The following is an 18,862-nucleotide window of genomic DNA, read 5'->3' on the forward strand; positions in this document are numbered from 1 at the left end:
GTCAGAGAGGCGGGGGCGGGGGGGGGGTCCTCGGCCCCAGGAAGCCCTTGGCACGCGAATCAGACCTGAGGCTCTAAAGTTCATTCCTTCGCACACAGTACAAAACCTCTGGCGTTCTGTGGGAAAACAGACTTTTACTCGAAAAATCAACCCAAGTTGCCGGGAGAGAAAGGAGAAGCTGTCTGTGATCCAAGACAGACACGGTGTGAAAGGACTAGTTTTCCAAGTTAAACAAACTTCTCTGGAAAGCTCGTGCGGATTTCAAACGGCTGGCATGGCGTCCTTCGACTCAGACCCACACACAAGGAGCCGGGTTGAAGGGCTTAAGACGGAACTAACCTATTCCAGGAGGGCCATCAACCATGGCGGGGTTTTGGTATTTCAGCTTAGCAATCAACAGAAAATTCAACTCATTCGGGGCGTTCAAAGCCCACGTGGCCTGGCCACAGCGGTGTGCCGGCCGACCGCTTCTAGAACAAACAGGCATCGAGTTAGAAAGAGAAGGCAGAGGCCAGGGTCAACGCCGTTTCTTGAGCAAAGTATGCGTGTCCTGGATGATAGCACAAATGGGGTCTCTCGCTGAGGGCCGCCGTCAAAGATGTTCCAAACTACGCACCCTCTGATGAAGCCCCTGGGCTCATCTTCCTGCCCCGTGCGGTAAGTGCCGTCCACCCGGCTGATGCTAACTCCCCGGGGCCTAGGATCTGTCCTCCACCTTTCCTTTTGCCCCTCCTCCAGCTACTATGGTCATGACCTTGAGCAGCCGTCAGTGTAACCAGAGTAGGTGGCTGTCCCGGTCAGCGATTTTCAATGCATTTTTCTAGGAGGACAAAGATAACGTTCCAGGGCCCCACGGGGCTGGCTTCCATCAGTAGCGGTCGCTGGGTGTAGACTGCTGTCCACACATGACAACAAGACACCATTTCTTGCTCGGGGGGGTGGGGGGCGGGGGGCAGGGCAGCTGCCCAAATGCCACCCTGTCTGAGTCCCCGAGAGCCATCACTGCACGATTGTGGGGTCGGGAAAAGACAACTGCTTCCTAAAAGTCTGTAGAAACCCTCCTCGGTTATACACTCAAGTGCCAACTACTCCCGAGATCCGTCAACTTTAACTTCTATGACCTACGTGTTGGTTTGAACAGCTGTGTCAGACCCATCCTGCAAGTTGGTCTTGGTCTGAGGGGTGGGGGGAAGGGGAAGGTGCCGTAGGTCTCAGAGCCAGGAGCCCACAAGAGGAAGACAGGAAAGGGGGCTCCAGGGCGCCCCAGGGGACTTTCCCCTTTACAGGGTGCTCAGGACCAGCCCGTCCCCCGCGGGTCACCGTAGCTGCCCATCCTTCCTCCAGATACACGTGCCCACCCAGATGCAGCGTCAGCCCGGACCCCTGCTGCCCTCAGAGAGGACCACGGGGCTATGTTGCTTAAGGCTCTGCCAGGCCCCGGGGAGGACCTGGCAGAGCGTGGGGGAAAGCAAGAGGCACGCGCGCCGAGCAGGAAACACACGACTCTCCCGGAGACAGAAGGTGACAGAAGCAGATCACAGGGGAACACAGACCTCGCAGATACTTAAAATAACAGCTGTATTTCCGCACTCTGGGAGACTGCTCACGGCACCCAGAATCAGGTACGGCTTTCTGGAGATGGCAGGGTCTGAGACGCCTCAAAGGAGGCGGGAGGCCACCAAGATGGATCTCCAGGTCTATGCCAGCGGGTCCCAGCTGGTCCCCCACTCTCCCCCCCACCCCCACAGTAACCGACGGATTCCTCCAGAGCACAGGACACATGCTGATGGATCGCTCAGTGAAAACCTGGAGGCCTGGCCTGGCCTGCAAGGCCCCACCCCGCCTCTCGGACCTCGCCAGCCTCTCCCTCCTCACTCCCTTCTGGCCACACCAGCGTAAGGCTGGGCAGGTGCGCCGCCGCTCCGCTCCGTGGCTCCCTCCCACTCTTGCCCGATGCCGCCATATGCCATGGCCCAACACGGAACAGCACCCTCCACCCCCTCTCCACTTATTCTTGTTTTTCTTGGTACGTGGGACATTTTTGTACACAACAGTGCATATGTGTCATGGTCTCTCCTCCCTAGAACGGAATCCCCGCCCCAGGGCAGGAGCTCACGTCCTACTGGCCATGTCCTGGGTCTGTCACATAGCAGGTTCTCATTAAATACTGACTGAGCAAGCGTAGTCAAAGCGAGATCCCCCACCCCCTCACCGCCTCCTTAAAAGGCCCGGTGGGGCTGGTCTGCTCGGTGACATCAGCTTTCTTCCGTTTGGGGTGTGCATCTGAAGGCAGACATCCCAAGCTGGAAAAACCAGGCAGGGACAGCCAGCGGGTCCTGCCTCTGCCCTCTGAGCAGAGCCAACCTGCCGGGGCACCAGGTTCAGCACGTGAGGCTGCATCGCCCCCTAGTGGTCACTGGGTCGCAAAGCCAGGAAAACCCCAGGAGGTGTGGTGTGTCCAGCGGGGCGGTTAAGGCACCCAGATCGACTCCCTTACCCCTCACATTTTTCTATAGAAAACCAGGTACAAACGAGCATTGCGAACATAGAGGCCAAAGGGGGACACGTAGTAAACTCAGCCTGTCCTGAATCTACAGGAGGGATGTAATATGGACCACCTTCACTCAGCTGGGAGGTTTCAGGTCGACCAGCCGCCCGGGACTTTGGATCTCGTGGGTGCAGCCATCCCTTTCGAGCCTCTCAAGTCATGGAACACAGCTAGGAACTTTCAGAAGTAAACCTTTTTTTTTTTTTTTTTCAAGGAAACAGTAGGAGGAATAGACTATAGAAAAAGTGAATTTACAGAAATCAGAACTCAGACCTAGTAATCAGACCTGGCCCAAAGTCTGCCCGATAAGCTTGTTTGGTTATCTACCTTGTTGAGGGTGAGTTTGGGAGGAGAAAAAAAAAAGCTGGGAACTGACATTTTTGTGAGGTTCTTGCTAATCTGCACAGCTCCTGCCTGGCTCGATCATGGTCACCGTCCGCCACAAAACAGCTCTCCCCGCCTTCTGCCTCTACACCCTGCTCTGGTTTTCTTCATAGCACAGGGGGAAATTAAAGGCTGTCTGTGCTCCAGGTCACCCCCGCCCCCCACCCCGCATCTGGAATATTCCCGAGTTTCCAGCTTTGCTCTGGTTGCCTTCCAGATGACTCTCACCTCTGTCACGACAGAGACACGTAGCGGTCAGGGTTCTTTCCTGGCCTATAGCAGAAAAATATAGCTTGAAAGAGATAACGCTACAAGGACATGCATTATCTAGAATGCTGAGCTCAGTGATGCAAACCGCACTGAGGATTACGTTCCCACCTTCCTGTTCCGCCATCTTGCCTGTTGGCTGGAGTCACAAGATGGCCACCGTGGCTCTGGAAACCACAAAGTAAGGAGAGGGGATTAGTCCTCGTGTGTCTCTTTTTGTTGGGAGAGGTGCCTTTTCTTTGACTCCTCGCAGACTTCTCCTTATATTTTGCTGGTTGGCAAGACATAGGTCCCTGGTGCATCCTCAAGGCCAGTGACTCCAAAGTCAGGCACTTCCCTAATGGAAAGGGTAATTCCTTTCCAATGGACTTAGACCAAGGGTAAGGCCTGTCCTGGGACTGGGCCCTGAGTAAAACCAGGCTCTGTAATGCAGAAAGGGGAAGGGCAGCTGTCAGACGGGTTGTCTGAGTCTGCCAACATCTGGTAGGGAGAAGCCATGCACTGGAACTTTGGAGAAGGAGGGGCCAATGGACAGGGGGCAGAAAATGACAAGACAAAGGGGCTGCACGCAGCAGCCGAGGGTGGCATGGCCACCCTCTGAGTCTCCAGAGCCTGAGATGATCTCAGCAACAGGCAGGAAAACATTCCTCAGGATGTGTCTACCAGAGGCAGGGGCTTAGCTCTCTGACGGTATTTACGCAGATGTGTGCACACGCTCTCACATACATACGTATGGGAAGGACCAAAGAGGCACAGAAAGGACAGGGTGGTAGCTCTTTGGGGCCCCAGAGCGGAGCCACCACTGAGGGGCGGAGTTAATTCAGTGAGGTCAGAGGGGCGGGCTGGTTCTTCTCAGGGGCACAGTCCCCAAGTCCTCAGGAAAGAGATGGGTCAAACTGTGCTCAGCACCCACCGCGTTCAGGCCAGACCAGCTCGCACACACCGACGTCACTACCAAGCCCTGTGACCGGAACAAGTCACTTTTGTCAGGGATTAGCAGCCGTCTCGCAGACCTGAACTTGAGCATGGGCTCAGAGCTCACTGATAAACGCGAGGCGGCGGCAGGAAAGCCAGGGCGCCTGAGCCACCTGACGAAACGTGCTAACAGAAGGTCCACACACCCAGCGGTGCAGATCCCCGAACAACCCGGAGGGGCCCAGATGGCTGCCTTGGAGTGAGCGACGGCAGTGACCGGGGGACAGCCAGCCTTGTCCATGAGGACGAACGGAGGTGTCCCCCAAGCAAAAACGCAGCGGTCTAATGGAGAGCAGAAGCCAACACCAGCGAAGGACACAGGCTCACGTCCCTGTCCCGTCACAACCGGCCGGTGTATTTTGGGAGCCCACGCCCACCTCCCCATTGGCAACTTGCCTCTTAGCCTGTAAGCTCATCTCTCCATCTTGAAGCAGACAGGCCAATCCAAAACTTCCATCAGCTCCAATCCACCCACTTGCTCCCAGCTGGGCCACAGCAAGAAACAGGCCCCAGGCTCTCCGTGGTTCGACGGGAGAAGGGTTTCTCTTTCTCGCCCCAGCAAGGTGGCTGGCCCGGCTCCCCCCTCCCCCCCCCCCGGGCCACCTGCCCTCCCGCATCTTCAGCACCCGCTGTCTTTACCTCCAGCCTCGTGGACGCGCACGGGAAGGTAGTGATGTCCTGTCCCCCTGTCCCCCGCTTTGCCGGAAACCCCTTCACGTGCAGGGAGGGACGGGGAGGTGCAGAGGAGCTCATGCCATACTTGGGCACCGGGTATCTGCCTCCCTCCCCTCCCCTCCCCTTCCCTTCCCAGTCTTAGTCTTTGGCCCGGTAAATGCTGTGCTTCCTTCCCCAGCTACTCAAACTGCTCTCTTGCAAATCAACTGTGAGTTTGAGGTCGGACCGCAAGGAACTGGCAGCTACTGAATGGGCTCCAGACCTGCCTTCTTCTTCCCCAGATGGGAAGGGGGGGTGTGTGTGTGGCGCCTGAGTCACGTGGTAACTTCTGTCCCTGCAAGTCTTCCTGTGACGTAAAGACCATGAGCCCACCCCGATGCATACGCCTGTTTCCCACCTGTGTGATGGCATCACTGTCCTGTGGAAGGTCACAGTAACAAAGCACATCAGAAACCTATCACCTAGGGGTGCCTGGGTGGCTCTGTCGGTTAAGTGTCTGACTTCGGCTCAGGTCAGGATCTCACAGTTCGTGGGTTCGAGCCCCGCATTGGACTCTGTGCTGACAGCTCAAAGCCTGGAACCTTCTTCAGATCCTGTGTCTCCCTCTTTCTCTGCATCTCGCCCGCCCATGCATGTGTGTGCATGCACATGCACTCTCTCAAAAATAAACAAACATTAAAAATGTTAAAAAAAAAAAAGAAATGTATTGCTTCGAAGTCTGCAGGTCCAAAGTCTGAAACTGAGGTGTCAGCGGCTCCCTGCGAAAAGCCACCAGGCTCCCTGCTTGCTTCTCCCAGCTCCTGCTGTTGCTGGCACCCCCTGGCACCCCTCAGCCTCTAGACCCATCTCGCCTGTCTCTCGCTGCCTCTGTCACATGGCTTCACCCCGCATGCCTATCTTATAAAACACGAGCCATGTTGGCTTTGACACCCACCTGACTCTAGGGCTTTACCTTAACTAATTACACCTGCAGTGGCTTTATTTCAAGCAGGTCACGTTCAGAGATGAGTGGGGGTTAGGACCTCAACATCTCTCTTTGGTGAGGACTCAGTTAAATCCACAAGAGTTTTGATAAAGGTTACGTGAACTTGTATACTTTTATAATCTACCGTACAGCGTCTGAAATGAATTATTGATCTCATCGGATTCTCCAACTAGCCCTTGCCTGATAACTTGACCCTAGTGGCTTGCTAGGACCCCTGTAGCCCTGCCCTGCTAACCTGATGCTGCCCATGGCATTTGCGTCTAGATCCGGTGTCTTCCTAACACGGAGGGACAGCCTACTCCCCGATGCTTTTGAACGTCTGTTGTGCGTAGAGCCCGCAGGCTATTAAGGTACCTTCAGGAACTACGATAAAACCGCAATTTCAGACTCAGTCTCAGGTCCTTTCTCTGGGACACCACGTGAATAGCACAACAGAGCATGCAACCGAAGTCTCAGCCCCCTCCCCCAAGTCTTCCAGAAAGATCACAAGACGCCATTATGTGGAACCCAAAGGGAAAGAAAGAAGAAGCATCTGACTTGAAAACAGCTCTGTCAGAACGTTTTACGCTCTGCCCTACGCTAGGCGTTGGAGCAGAGAAACCTTTCAGCGTCCCCACGCTGTGGAGGCTGACATCACGTCAGAAGGACAGTCCTTAGGTACGTCGGAGCAAAGAGAAGTGAGTCAGGAGCCGTGTGGCTGAGGCAGCGAGTCAAAGGTTCCAGACACCAAAGCATCTCTTGCTGGGGCGAAGCCAGTTGGTGTCCCGGGGCAGAGGGACAGCTGTGCTCTCTGCACCAAACTTTTAAAGCTCACTTACACGAAAGAAGTCCGGCAGAGAAGGACAGATACCATATGTTTGCACGTATAGGTGGATTAGGAGGAACTTAACAGAGGACCGTGGGGGAGAAGAAGGGGAAACATAGTTGGGGAAAGGGAGGGAGGCAAACCGTGAGAGATTCTTGAATGCTGAGAACAAACTGAGGGGNGTGGGGATGGGCACTGGCTGTTATGTGAAAACCAGCTTGACAATAAACTATGAAAGAAAAAAATGAAAAAGACTTAATGGAATGCTTATGACCATTCCAAAGATTTAGATAATTAAAAAAAATAAATAAATAAAGCTCACTTACAATAAATGAGAAGAGCAGAATCTTGGCTGTGTGTTAGTAGCATTTCTACGATCGTATCTTTATCCTGACTTTCGAGCCAAAACATCATTTGCCCAAAGAGATCCCTTTACAAGAGATCTCTCTACAACGAGAAAATCCACCCTCAAAAGCCAAAGGCTGCCCATCACTAAAATCATCCGAAAGCATGCATTCCGCTCCTGAAGGCACTTCTCAATGACTTCCCCAAACGGGAGGAATTCCTGTTCCTTGTTGTCGGAGGAAGGATAAATTGTCCAGGGCACGTATACAGGCTTCCTAGTTTCAAGGCGACCGGCTTCCTCCGTGGCCCCAACTCGCTCAAGGGGCCATGGGGAGGAGGGCCAGGCTTCATGCTCCCCCTCGTCACCCATAACCTCCCTGTACAAACCATGTCAATAGGGGTGCGGAGCCGAATTGCCTGACCACGTGTCAGAATTCCAGGAACCTCGCCCCGTAGCAAGTAGGGGGGGCCTGATTTATCTGAAGGCAGGTGGTTATTAGAGGCGGGGCCACCAAGGGCTTCAGATATTCAATTTCACAATCAGAAAAATCTTTCTTCAGGATTAAGCCAGAACAAGGGCTTTGTTTCCGATAGAAACATAAACAGTCCCGAGAGAAACGTCTCCCTTGGAAGAAAAAGCACACCTCTTTCCTCGCTGAAGGTTTGGAAAGGAGCCTGGCCGATAAAATCTTGAATCTGAAGAAGAAGAGAGGGGAATTCTTCTAGAAATGTCAGGGGAGGTGAGAGGTCTGAGCTTTCTAAGCTACAATGACTAACATCAAAGTGTCCATCAGGGGGAGAGAATCCCGTGAGTTCTACAGTTCTCACGTTAGACACCCTGCGTCACCAAATCTCGCCCAGGTTCAAAAGCATCAGTAAGGAAATGAAAGTGGGTGTCCTCCTAATTTGTAGCCTGTCTCGCTCCGCAAAGGCTTCCAGGCACTTTACAAGGAGACAGAGAATGCATCTAGGTACTCTGAGTTCGAACTAGGGCTGACGGATGGCCACGAGACTCCCGAGGGCCACGGGACCTGAACCAGGGAGGTCTCACGTCTGCAGACCGTGGCCAGCCAGCAGCCGCCTACCCATCCCGGGACCTGCGGCCAGCCTGGGGACGCGCTCTGGCCGCAGCCGAGAGAATGGGCCTCGGAGCGCCCCTGCGACCCCCATGCTGAGTTTACTTCCAGGAGAAAGCATGCCCTGGGCCCGCGGAAGACAGACAGGAATTCTGGAGAAAGGCCACGGGCACGCTGGGCTCAGGAGAAGCGCTCCCACCTGGGGCTACAGTTAGAGAAGGCGGAAAAGAACGAGCTCCGTGGACAGACCAAGAAGGGGCCCAGGGGCCGGTCCCTGTGTGCACAGGTGCTACAGGAGCCTGAGTTGCAGACGACACAGAGGTGTTCAGCAGGGCTTGCGGGAAGGTCACCGCGAAGCCCCAGGCGAGGGTGGGGGTCAGCAGCAGAGAAAACAGCTTCCAGCTGGTGGGTTGGCGGCTTCTTTGCCTCAGCAAGGCAGGGGGGGACCCGACGGCGACCTTGTGGGGAGGCAGAGGGCGAGGCCCGGTGGTGGACGGGCGTGCGGGACAACTTAGAGCAGCTGGAGGCTTCGGGGGGGCAGGAATGTGGCTCCGGAGGCGGCCAGCTCTCTTGTGCGAAGGCCACAGGGAAACCTCTCCGCTGGCCGCGCTCCCTGCCTTCGGAGAGGGAACATCTGTGTACGTCCGTGTTTACTTCTTAGAAGCGGTTCCCCTTCTGTGCTCAGTCTTCATTTGTCCTTCCTTTACTGTCCCCGGGAGAGTCGCGCTTCCCCAAACCTCTCGCTGAACGCAGGCAATGCCCCTTCGGAAGTGGCCGCGGCCTGCATCTAAGACCCTCGCCCAGCGCGCGGACTCACCGACGAACCAAGGCAAAGGGTTTGCTGGATGCCCCCTAGGTGCCCAGTGCCATTCTAGACACCGAGACAAGAGCCCGGGACGAAACAGAGGCCCTGGTCTCAGAGCACACATTCTGGGGGGAAAGGCAGCCGAGGGAACAAGCGAGTATGTATCTGCGGCAGAGAAAAAGCAGTGTGGACAGTGCTTCTATTCTGTGCGGGCGCCAGAGGAGGGCCCTTCTAAAGGGAAGGTGTCGAGGGGCGCCTGGGGGGCTCAGTCGGTGAAGCGTCAGACTTGGGCTCAGGTCATGATCTCCCGGTTTGTGGGTTCGAGCCCCGCGTCAGGCTCTGTGCTGACAGCTCAGAGCCTGGAGCCTGCTTCCGATTCTGTGTCTCCCTCTCTCTATCTGCCCCTCCCCTGCTCACTCTGTCTCTCTCTTTCTCTCTCTCAAAATAATAAAGAAACATAAAAAAAAAAAGAGGAGGTGTTAAGAGGCGGAGTGGGGGCCGGGGTGCGGTGGTCTTCCCAGAACACAGGAACGCCCCTCTAGATGTGTCCCTGCCCCTCTGTCCAACCCAGCGCGGTAACGGGGCTTCGGTCTCTGGTCTCCCTGCCGAAACTCCCGCGTCCCGCCCAGCTCAAATCCACCCTCTGGACTCTTCCGTTCATCGCTTCTCGGCCTTTTGGCTAAGATCAAGTGTGGACTCTTCCGTTCACTCCCCGGAAGCCATCACAGATCTACACAATGCTCCCTCGGACAGCAGTGCTCCCTCGGACAGCAGTGCTCCCTCGGATAGCTCCCTGCCTTTGCTCACACAGATCAGCCAGCTCTTCTCTACCCAGACCACCAAGCCGGCGCTCTGAGCATCAAGCCTGCAAACTTCCGGGGACGGTGAAAAAGGCTGTGAGTGTTCACATCACATTTATAAACGTCTATTTGCACCCTTCACAAAGGCCTGACCCCCCCCCCCAAGATTTTCATCCACTTTTTGGGACATTTAAATAGCATGTAAAGTTTTATTCCATGTGGAAATTATTTTGGGATAAGGAATAACGAAGGAAATACCTCTATTTTCCTTTCTCTTAAATGGCTGCCTATTGTCCTATCATTGGCTTATATATTCCTACAATCCACTCCTTTAAAGAAGAGTCTTCCCATCGAGGTTAAAAGTAGATTCGGGAGTTAGGCCATCTGAGTTCAAATCTTGGTTCCACTGCTTACTAGCTGTGCTGCTTTTGCTCAATGACTTACCCTCTCTGTGGCTCCATTTTTATTTTGATAAAAATGGTAAAAATATAACTTTACGCGACTTTTGACAAAGATTAAAACCATTGTTACATATGACACACTTAGAATGCAGAGTAGGCATTTATAATCATTTATGATTATTAGGCAGAACATTTATATTATAATAATAATGATTAGAAAGCAAAGTTTAGTGACATGACAGCAAACCATTCTTGAGGTCCTGCCTTGCTGATTGTGCAAGATGATTTTATTGTTATCTAGAAAAACTTGGGGTGCCTCGGTGGCTCAGGCGTCTTAGTGTCTGACTTCGGTTCAGGTCATCATGAACCACGGTTCATGACCTCGAGCCCCACATCGGGCTCTGTGCTGATATCTCAGAGCCGGAGCCTGCTTCGGATTCTGTGTCTCCCTCTCTCTCTGCCCCTCCCCTGCTTGCACTCTATTTCTCTCTCAAAAAATAAATAAACATTAAAAAAAATTTTTTTTAATCTTTTGAAGATAAAGAGTCACTGTTCCGGAAGCTTCTACTGCCGCACGGCCACTTCAGACTTCGTGAGGTACTAGACAGGGTCCATGGTGGGCTGTAATGTTTCCACTGCAACTGCTCAATCCTGCTGCGACGTGAAAGCAGCCACCATCCAAAGAAACAAATGGGTGTGACTGTTTCAATAAAGCTTTATTCACAATACCTGGTGGCAGGCCAGAGTTTGTCCCCAGGCTGCAGTTTGCCAACTGGTGTAGGAGAGGAAGAAGCAAAACAGCGGATTATGGTTTGGGGGAGGGAAGACCATGACCATCAAGAGAAACAGGCTTGCTGCCACACGGTGAGGCTGGGAGCAGTATGAGAAAAACCCAGAATCCCCAAGACATGTCTGGAACCAATGTGGCCCCTGGACCTTAGACGAGAGGTAAATACCAGTGGAAGACTGCAGCCATTCCAGAGGCAGCTCCTCCGCAGGGTAAGATCCTTCTAGAACAGAGCTTCGGTTCTCTTCCCTGGGCCAAGAACGTCCGCCAGCCAAGGCCAGACAGCTGAAGCTCCCACCCCTATTCCCTTTCTCGTTCTCAGGGTGTGTGAACAAGAGTGTACCTCCCTTTCCTTTCTTCTTTCCCCTTTGAAGAGGAGTGTGATCATAATTTCTACCTTCCTTCTTCCTTTCCCCCCATAGTAGATAACGGTGTTGATCAAGTTCGCATGTGTATCCGTGCTGCCTGGGAGGCTGCTGAACCTTTAGGTCCTATGTCCACCGTGTGGGCCCTACATCAAGAGCGACAGGCTGCAGACCGAACTTGAGGAGGCATCACCTTCAGAGGAAGGATGTGGGGAAACATCCTTAGTCTTGACGGCCGGACATGATGTAGGGTTGCCCCCCGCTGGGGAAGGACTGTGCACACTTACAGTGCACACAGCTCTGGCTGCAGGCCCAGGACCCCCTCCCCTCCCCCAGCCCATCGGTTCCGGGACCCTACTGATCAGAGATCCTATAAAGTTTACTGTGCCAAGTGGAGAGATGCAGAGCCTGGGAGTGCTCTCAATCTCGAGGAAAGATCCAGAGCCAGCCTGGCTCCCCTCCCCTTCCTCAGCCCTGAGCGGTCTTCTCAGGTCTTCTTGGAATTCTAGAAACACCCCCCAAATCCTTTCAGTGAGTTGTCTTCCTTGTTTTGTTTTTAAATGGTATAAAAGTAAAGGGCAGGGACCCAAACTGGATTCAGAAATAAGGCTGGAGATGCACGCTTTACGCCCCTTGTGCAAAGGCGGCTCCGAGACTTCTGGCGGGCAGTGCCGACCGGGGAAACTCAATGGTTACATGATCAGCGTCCATCACAGACAAAACAGCCCCATTGCTCAGAAGTTCAGCCGCTCTTGGTACCAAGACTGGACAGGAAATGTCTCCCAGGGCCCTTGTGCCTGAACAGCATCTTTATGATGCTCTTCCAGTGGACACAGAGGGTTTCGTGAGCTGTTTCTCACCAAGACCCTCCTTGCAGGCTGATGGCATTACTGTCAGGCTCAATGTTAGGAGATCAGTTCTGGGACAGCGGCCAGAAATACGTGGTCTGGGCACCTTGGTCGAGGAACTGAGTCAAGGAAGAGGACGAGCCAGAGGCCACGTACCTTCCAAGCAAGCCGCCTACTAGCATCCTTGAAGACCAAGTGGCCAGGAGCCCCGGTGATCCGCCCAGGGAAGCAGGGCACCCTCCCCTGGAAACAGACCTTCATTAAGGACAGGGCCGGCAGTGTTGGCTTCCACTTGGGAAAAGCCAAGGACCCGGGCTCAGTGGTTCGAGGGTGGAAGCGTGGACAGGTGCCGGGACCAGGTCTCTGGTCTGAACATCTGTTCCCAGAGAGCTTGCACAGAAGCCAAGCGCCCACCCCCACCTAATCAATGCTTGTCTTTATAAGCAGCCGACGCTGTTCCAATATCCTTCCCGAGCCTCGTCTGCAACTCGCAGATGGTGGAAAGGAGCCTCGACAAGCAATGCCTACTCCATAGCATCGTACGAGACAGATCTTCGAAACAGTATGTTCTGGCCAAGAACATTGAAGAACCCTTTCAAATGCCAAACGAGAAAAGGCAGCAAGGACTCCTATTTCCCAGGGAGCTCAGAGTCTGGCCATCTCCACCAGCCAACATCCCACCCTCCCGTCTGGACCCCGTATCTTGGCTGCTCCTTTCTTCCTTCAGAAATGACCCTGGTCTTAACAGGCTGGCCACTCTACACCCACAAATCCTCTACACCCCGCTCCCAGCCCGTGATGTGAACTGTACGCCTTGGCTTTTCCCATATAACCTGTGTCCTGGCTTGGATAGTGCCCTCCAGGTCCACGCCTCTCTCGGAGCCTCAGGATGTGGTTCCTTTTTGAAACCAGGGTCATCGCAGATGTAATTAATCAAGATGAGAAGCGCTCATGCTGGAGTCGGATAGGTGGACTGTTAATCTAATACGCTTTAGCTCTTATAAGAAGAGAAGAGAGTCACAGATGTAGACGCATGTGACGATGCTTGTAGAGATGCTTCTACACGCCAAGGGGCACCAGGGGCTTCTGGCAGCACCAGAAGCCAAGAGGAAGTCACGGAAGATTCTTCTCTAGGTCCTTAGAGGGAGCACCACCCTACCGACATCGTGCTTTGGACTTCTGGCCTCCAGAAAGTATAAATTTCTGTTGTTCCAACCAGCCAGTCTAGGGCACTTAGTTACGACACCCCAGGAGCCCAGTGCAGCCTAGTTGTGTCATAAGCAACAGAGGCATGATGCCACCGTTGAAGACACAGGACACCCTGATGAGATCCGTCGGACACTCCCCTCCTCTTAGCGGACAATCTGAGAATTTCAGCACCTCTGTCAAGGAAGCTAGGGATGGTCCCTAGCGTGTGAGGACATCCATGCTGGGACACAGCCCTCCCCAGAGGGCTTCGTGTACAAGTTCCCAACTGCACACCACTCCCTGGTGTCTGCTGGAGGGCCACTCTGTCAGGTGACATCTGTGCATTTATGCTTGGGTCCACTCATCCAGGGGGATGACTTCAGGGGTACTAGCAAGCGACAGTACCCCACACCACAAAAATAAAAAAAAAAGAAAGAAAGAAAGAAAAGAAAAGAAAGAAGAGAGTCCACCACCCTTTCCCTGTAAGTCATGGCGACGGAATTTGCACTGCGTGCCCTTTCTTTGCAGAGCGAGTACTGCTCTAACGTGCAAGTCCCGAGTGCCGTGTAGGCGGCAGAGAAAAGAAACGACCTCAAATCGCTGCCCTGCCGAATAGGAAGGCACCAGAAAGATCCAGAAGGTGTGGAGAGGTGCGCTAAGACACAGGGGAGGAGAAAATCAACTCGGTCTACTCGACGCTTTGCCTCGTGCATTTCCGGTTATGATGACCAGGGCTCCCCGGAGAGCAGTTTATCCTTAGATCACAAATACCCACGAGCCTAGAAAACATACATTTCCTTCCTTTGTTTCTCTTCCAATCAACGCCAGCTGCTCCAAGCCCCAAACGGAAAGCAAGGATCTGTCGGAAACAGGACCCTCAACCCCCACGAAACCAGCCACATCTCGCAGACCACGCCAAGGCCCGGGCCCCGTGGTGCTGGGGACACGCCGAACCTCAGGATGCCACACCGATTTCAGGGAAGGCTCCAGGCCAAGGTCACGCTGTGTGTTAGCCTCGAACCGCCGGCCCCAACAGGGAGAGAAGTGCCCGGTGGAAAGCGGCTGTCACCGGCAGCCACCCGGCCAGCCTGGGCACCCTGCAAGTGGCGCCGTGGTCCCCAGCAGCCCAGCACCCACCTGGAACAATAGCATCAATGTCTTACTTTTTCTGGAGCGGGAGAAGAACCTGATGCCCCCAGGCGAGGTAGACGGGTTGGAGTTGGGGGAGGACTCTTTGGATGAGGAGCGAAAGATCCCGCTGAAGCTCATGCGGCGTGGGGAGCGCGGCGGGGACTCCTGATAGGAAAACGGGAACACGGTTTTGGGGGAGCCAGGGCTGGTCTTGGGCCTCCCGGGAGCAGACATGGGGCTGGAGGGCTGGTGCTGGGGGCCTCGCGAGAAGAACCCTTTGGAGGGGCTGCCCGAGCCGCAGGGGCTGTCCACCTGCAGAGAGACAGACACACGGACGGGTCACTCCGAGCACGGGCCCTCAGACCTCAGCCCTGCCCCGGGCCCGTCACGGCTGCACGGGGCCCTCCCAGGCTTCTCCGGCACCGGGGCTGCTCCTTTGCGGCCCCCGGCCCCGGAGTTGGCCCCGAGCTCTTCTGCAAACATGGGGGGCCCCCCGCGGCCTGCAGGGAAGGACCTGACCCAGGATGGCCCACCCGCAGGCCCGTCGGCACCACCCCGGGCTCCGCTGACCTCCGCCCTGCCCTCTAGAAGGGGCTTCCTGGGGTGGACAAGGACAGGAAAGGCAGCAAGATGGTTCGAGACGAGGCATCCTGCCCTTTACCCTATTTCTGTCTCCTGGCAGCTACTCCTCCAGACCCCACGCTTGTCTTTCCCAAGGTCTGACTCCCCTGGGACGATGCTCTCTTGGCCCTGTTCAAAGGAGGAAACACAGGGGCGCCCGGGCAGCTCAGATGGTTGACCTGATTTTGGCTCAGGTCATGGTCCCAGGGTCACGGGCTCGAGCCCCGCATCGGGCTCTGCGCTGACAGCAGGAAGCCCGCTTCAGATTCTCTCTCTCTCCCCCTCTTTCCCTCTCTAAAATAAATAAGCTAATGAATAAACTAATAAATAAGTAACTTAATTCATTACATAAAAAAAACTGAAAAGAGGAAACATAAACCTCTAAGATCTGAAACACGGCGGCCTGGGCTCCACCGTGAGACGGCCCCAGCGCTAGGGAGCATGAGCCCTTCACCCCCAAGCTGCCGCGGCACTGGGTTGATTGGGGTGACAGGGCTCAGGAAGGAAGTTTGCGAGGCCGAACGCCCCTGAGGCGCACTTCCCTGATGACTCGACCTTGTAGTTGCGGTTTGAGAAAGGCCGAGTCCGCCCAGAGCGTCAAGCCGAGGCACCCGACTCACAGACTTGGAGGCATACGGAATGCAGGAGCCACGCCTGCAGCCCGAGTGCGACGGTCTGACCCCAGCTCGCCCCTCACTGGGCCCCTGTGCACCACTCCGTCCTGCCGTGCCTCAGTTTCCTCATCTGTACGACTGGGCGCCACGCCCTCCCCTGAGGCATAGAAGCTACGCCCTGCACGTTCCTTCCATTGCTCCTGCCTGTTTGGCAAACTTGCAGCACAGAAGGACCTCGGGGCCTGCCCGGTCCCACGGAAGGAGAGAACAGCGACAGGGCCAGGGGCTCAGGGGGCGAGGAGGGGGCCGGGCAGGGGACCGCCCAGCGTGCTGAGACCCCGCTGGAGGCCACAGGCTCACCAGGGTAGGTGAGCGCACAAGGCCGCACGCACGCCCAGGGGTAGCATCTGTGGGGCTCTGGCCTCTGCCCACGCGGGTGGCTGCTGGGACCCAGGGCCCCTGTGAGCTCTTCTTCCACCACCAGGGGGCGCCCTGAACCGGGCTTGCAGCTTCTGACTGGTGGATATGCCCTCGTGGGAGTGGGGGGCAGCTATGGGGGGTGAGAGGGGGCTTCAGTGACCCTCAACCACAAGTCACTTCTCCCTGCAACTCCCTACCCTATGCTAAAGGGCCCGTGTGGCCATATGGGGGTGCAGAGGCAGGCTCCGTCCTTCAGCGAGTGGGCTTCTGGGCCAGAGGCTGTGACCACAATGGCAGCAACGAGAGGTTAAGTTTTTCTCTCTTTAGCCCTTTAATATGAAAAAGCATTTAGTCCTCTGATCCCCGTGTTTCGAGTTTTCAATTTTGCCACTATCCTGCCTACCTGTGGGACTCAGGTTTTCTCAAGTTTTTCTGAACCCTAAGAATGACTAAGAAGGAAAAGCTCTCCACGCGGTAGACCGTGTGCGCCTGTGAACGGCGAGAGGGTGTGTGTGTGCGAGGAACAGCATACAAGGAATAGAAGATGACCCAACAGCAGGGCGGTCAGGCAAGGAGTCTGGACACAGAGACCAGAGTTTGAACCGTGGCTCAGTTTCCAGCAGTGTGGACAAGTGATGTAGGCTCCAGGGTCCTCATCCATCGACGGGGACACTAGGCTGACCCACAGGGGGAGAGGTCGACGGGATCTACGACGGGGAAGCGCCTGGCATGATTCCTGGCACACCGGGCGTTCTCCATGCACATCTGACCTCGTTCCTGGTCACGAATTTGTAACTAACAGTTGCTTGATATTTGTGGGGTGTCGGGGGGCAGGGCCGAGTTGTGACGGGAGGCACATGGGTGGAGGCACTTGACTGTTCTTTGAGGCTTTCTAGCAAGGGGATGGCACCGATCTGCCCAGGGCAGACCATCTGGTGGCCTTTACCATCGCGCACTGAGCACCACTGAGCCCGAAGCCAGGACAAGGGGCCAGCAGGAGGCAGCGTGAAGGTCACAGAGCTGGTAAGTGGGGGCGTGGGACCTCAGGGCCGTTCCACCACTTCCCCACAAGAGTGGCAGAAATAGCCAGGGGAGGGGGTGGAAGCAGCCTGGAAGACATAAAATGGAGTCAAGGTCAAGTGTGAGGGGCGGAGGCAGAGAGTCACATTCAGGACCTAGCTTTGAGGCTAAGCCCACAGGTGACCCTCCATGATGGCCACGCTCTGCCCGGCCCGGGGGGGTTCTGCAGGGAGAAGGCGGAGCTGCAGAGCACATGTCGGTGTTTGATGCCGTGGGGGGAACAAGACGAAGGTGAGGGAGAATGGTGGGCGAGACGCGGCCGCCATGAGTGCGAAGCAGATGAAGAAAGGGTGAAACACGGCGTGCCACGGGGGCCCTGAGTCACAGAAGACCTGAAAGCTGACGGGCTGATGGGCTTTGGGCAGGCGGACGGGTGGAAGGCAACCAGAGCCCAAGAAGGAAAGGAAGGAGAACAGGAAGCACAAACAGACAGACATTTTCTGGTGCTTCCACGGACAGGGCACAGGGCAAGTAGAGCCAAACGCCACCAGACAGCCCGTCCCAGAGGGCCGTGAGCGCTGCTTTGACCCTTATTTGATACACAAGGGGGCACCCTAGGAGTCTCCTGACTGGAATTCCATTCTGTACTGAGGATTCTTGGCCAGCGGAGTCTGGCCTTGAAGAGGGAACCCACAGGAAGTAGTCCTTTCCCAAAAAAAGGCCACACAATGATGGACACAGCCCGGCTCTCCCTTCTTCCAGGGGGGACCGTGAGAGGCTAATCACGCTCCCTGGCAGCGGGGACATGGGATGGCCCAGCATGCCCACCGTCTGTTCCCTGCAGGCTGGGTGGGGGTGAGGTGGGTAGGGTGCCAACAGACGCTGCCAGCCACAGGGCCTTGGCTCGTGCCTGCTAGCGAGGCTGCGATAAAGCAATACTTTGATAAATGTAATCGGACGATCCGCTGCCTCCGGGTGAATGAAAGGGCCCAGAGACTCCCCAGCGTGTGCTGGCCGTTCAGGGGCTAACGGGAGCGGGCTGTCTGGCCGCCGGCCAGGAGGGAGGCTGGGGCAAAGGCCAGGCCGCCTGGTGCCCAGATCTTAGTCACAGGCCTTCCGCAGACCCACCCCAACCCACCCCGGGCGCCCCACTGCGTGACCCAGTGCCTGCAAGGGCGCCGAGCGGTCCCGGAGCCCCAGATGCTGGCCTGAGACCTGCACAGCCCTGGGGTCAAGACGCGCCCTACAGACACACGGTGCGTGGCCTCTCTGGGAGCAGGGGCACCACAGCCAGGGGTAACGTGAGGAGGCCTGGAGATCCTGCATGACTGATGTGATCCACTGCCAAGCTGGCCGCTGGAATATTCAGGAAGGCCTGTGAAGGGGAGCTGACGCGTAGCCCATCCATCCACTGCACCGGGGCTCCTGGGATGCCAAGGAGGCTGCCGGGGGTCGGGCTGTGCCCGCACGTCTCCTCCTGCGGAACCAGCAGCCTCTCCCGCCCTCTGCGGCCACCGCACGTCCACGGAAAGGCCTAGATGTCTGCAGGATCTAAGCCACGCTCCCTTCGCAGGGCTGTCTGCATCTGGAACCGGACTGCTTGGAAACTTCTCGGTAGAGGCCTAACTGCGTCTCAGAAAGGCCGGCCTTATGTCCACATAGTGTGAGGTTACTGGAGTCCAATTGAAAAGAGGATTGTCAGGGTTCAAGGTCAGGGGGAGGGACTGCCTGCCCTCCGGGGATGGGGTGGGGGTGGGGTGGCAGTGGGGAGGCCGAGGGGAGGCCTCTGGGAATCAGGAGCG

General features: G+C 55.8%; 1 protein-coding gene across 1 annotated transcript in view; it reads right to left on the reverse strand.

The window, feature by feature from the left end:
- Nucleotides 1-18,862, reverse strand: part of PRKAG2 (protein kinase AMP-activated non-catalytic subunit gamma 2) — a 270,738-nt gene that overhangs the window by 181,517 nt on the left and 70,359 nt on the right. The window contains exon 3 of the mRNA XM_077761602.1: nucleotides 14,418-14,697. Within this exon, the coding sequence (XP_077617728.1) occupies nucleotides 14,418-14,697 (280 nt within the window). The remainder of the gene's footprint in view (nucleotides 1-14,417; nucleotides 14,698-18,862) is intronic.

This window comes from Crocuta crocuta, unplaced genomic scaffold (assembly GCF_008692635.1).
Source record: "Crocuta crocuta isolate KB4526 unplaced genomic scaffold, BGI_CrCroc_1.0 scaffold408, whole genome shotgun sequence".
Classification (NCBI taxonomy): Eukaryota; Metazoa; Chordata; class Mammalia; order Carnivora; family Hyaenidae; genus Crocuta; species Crocuta crocuta.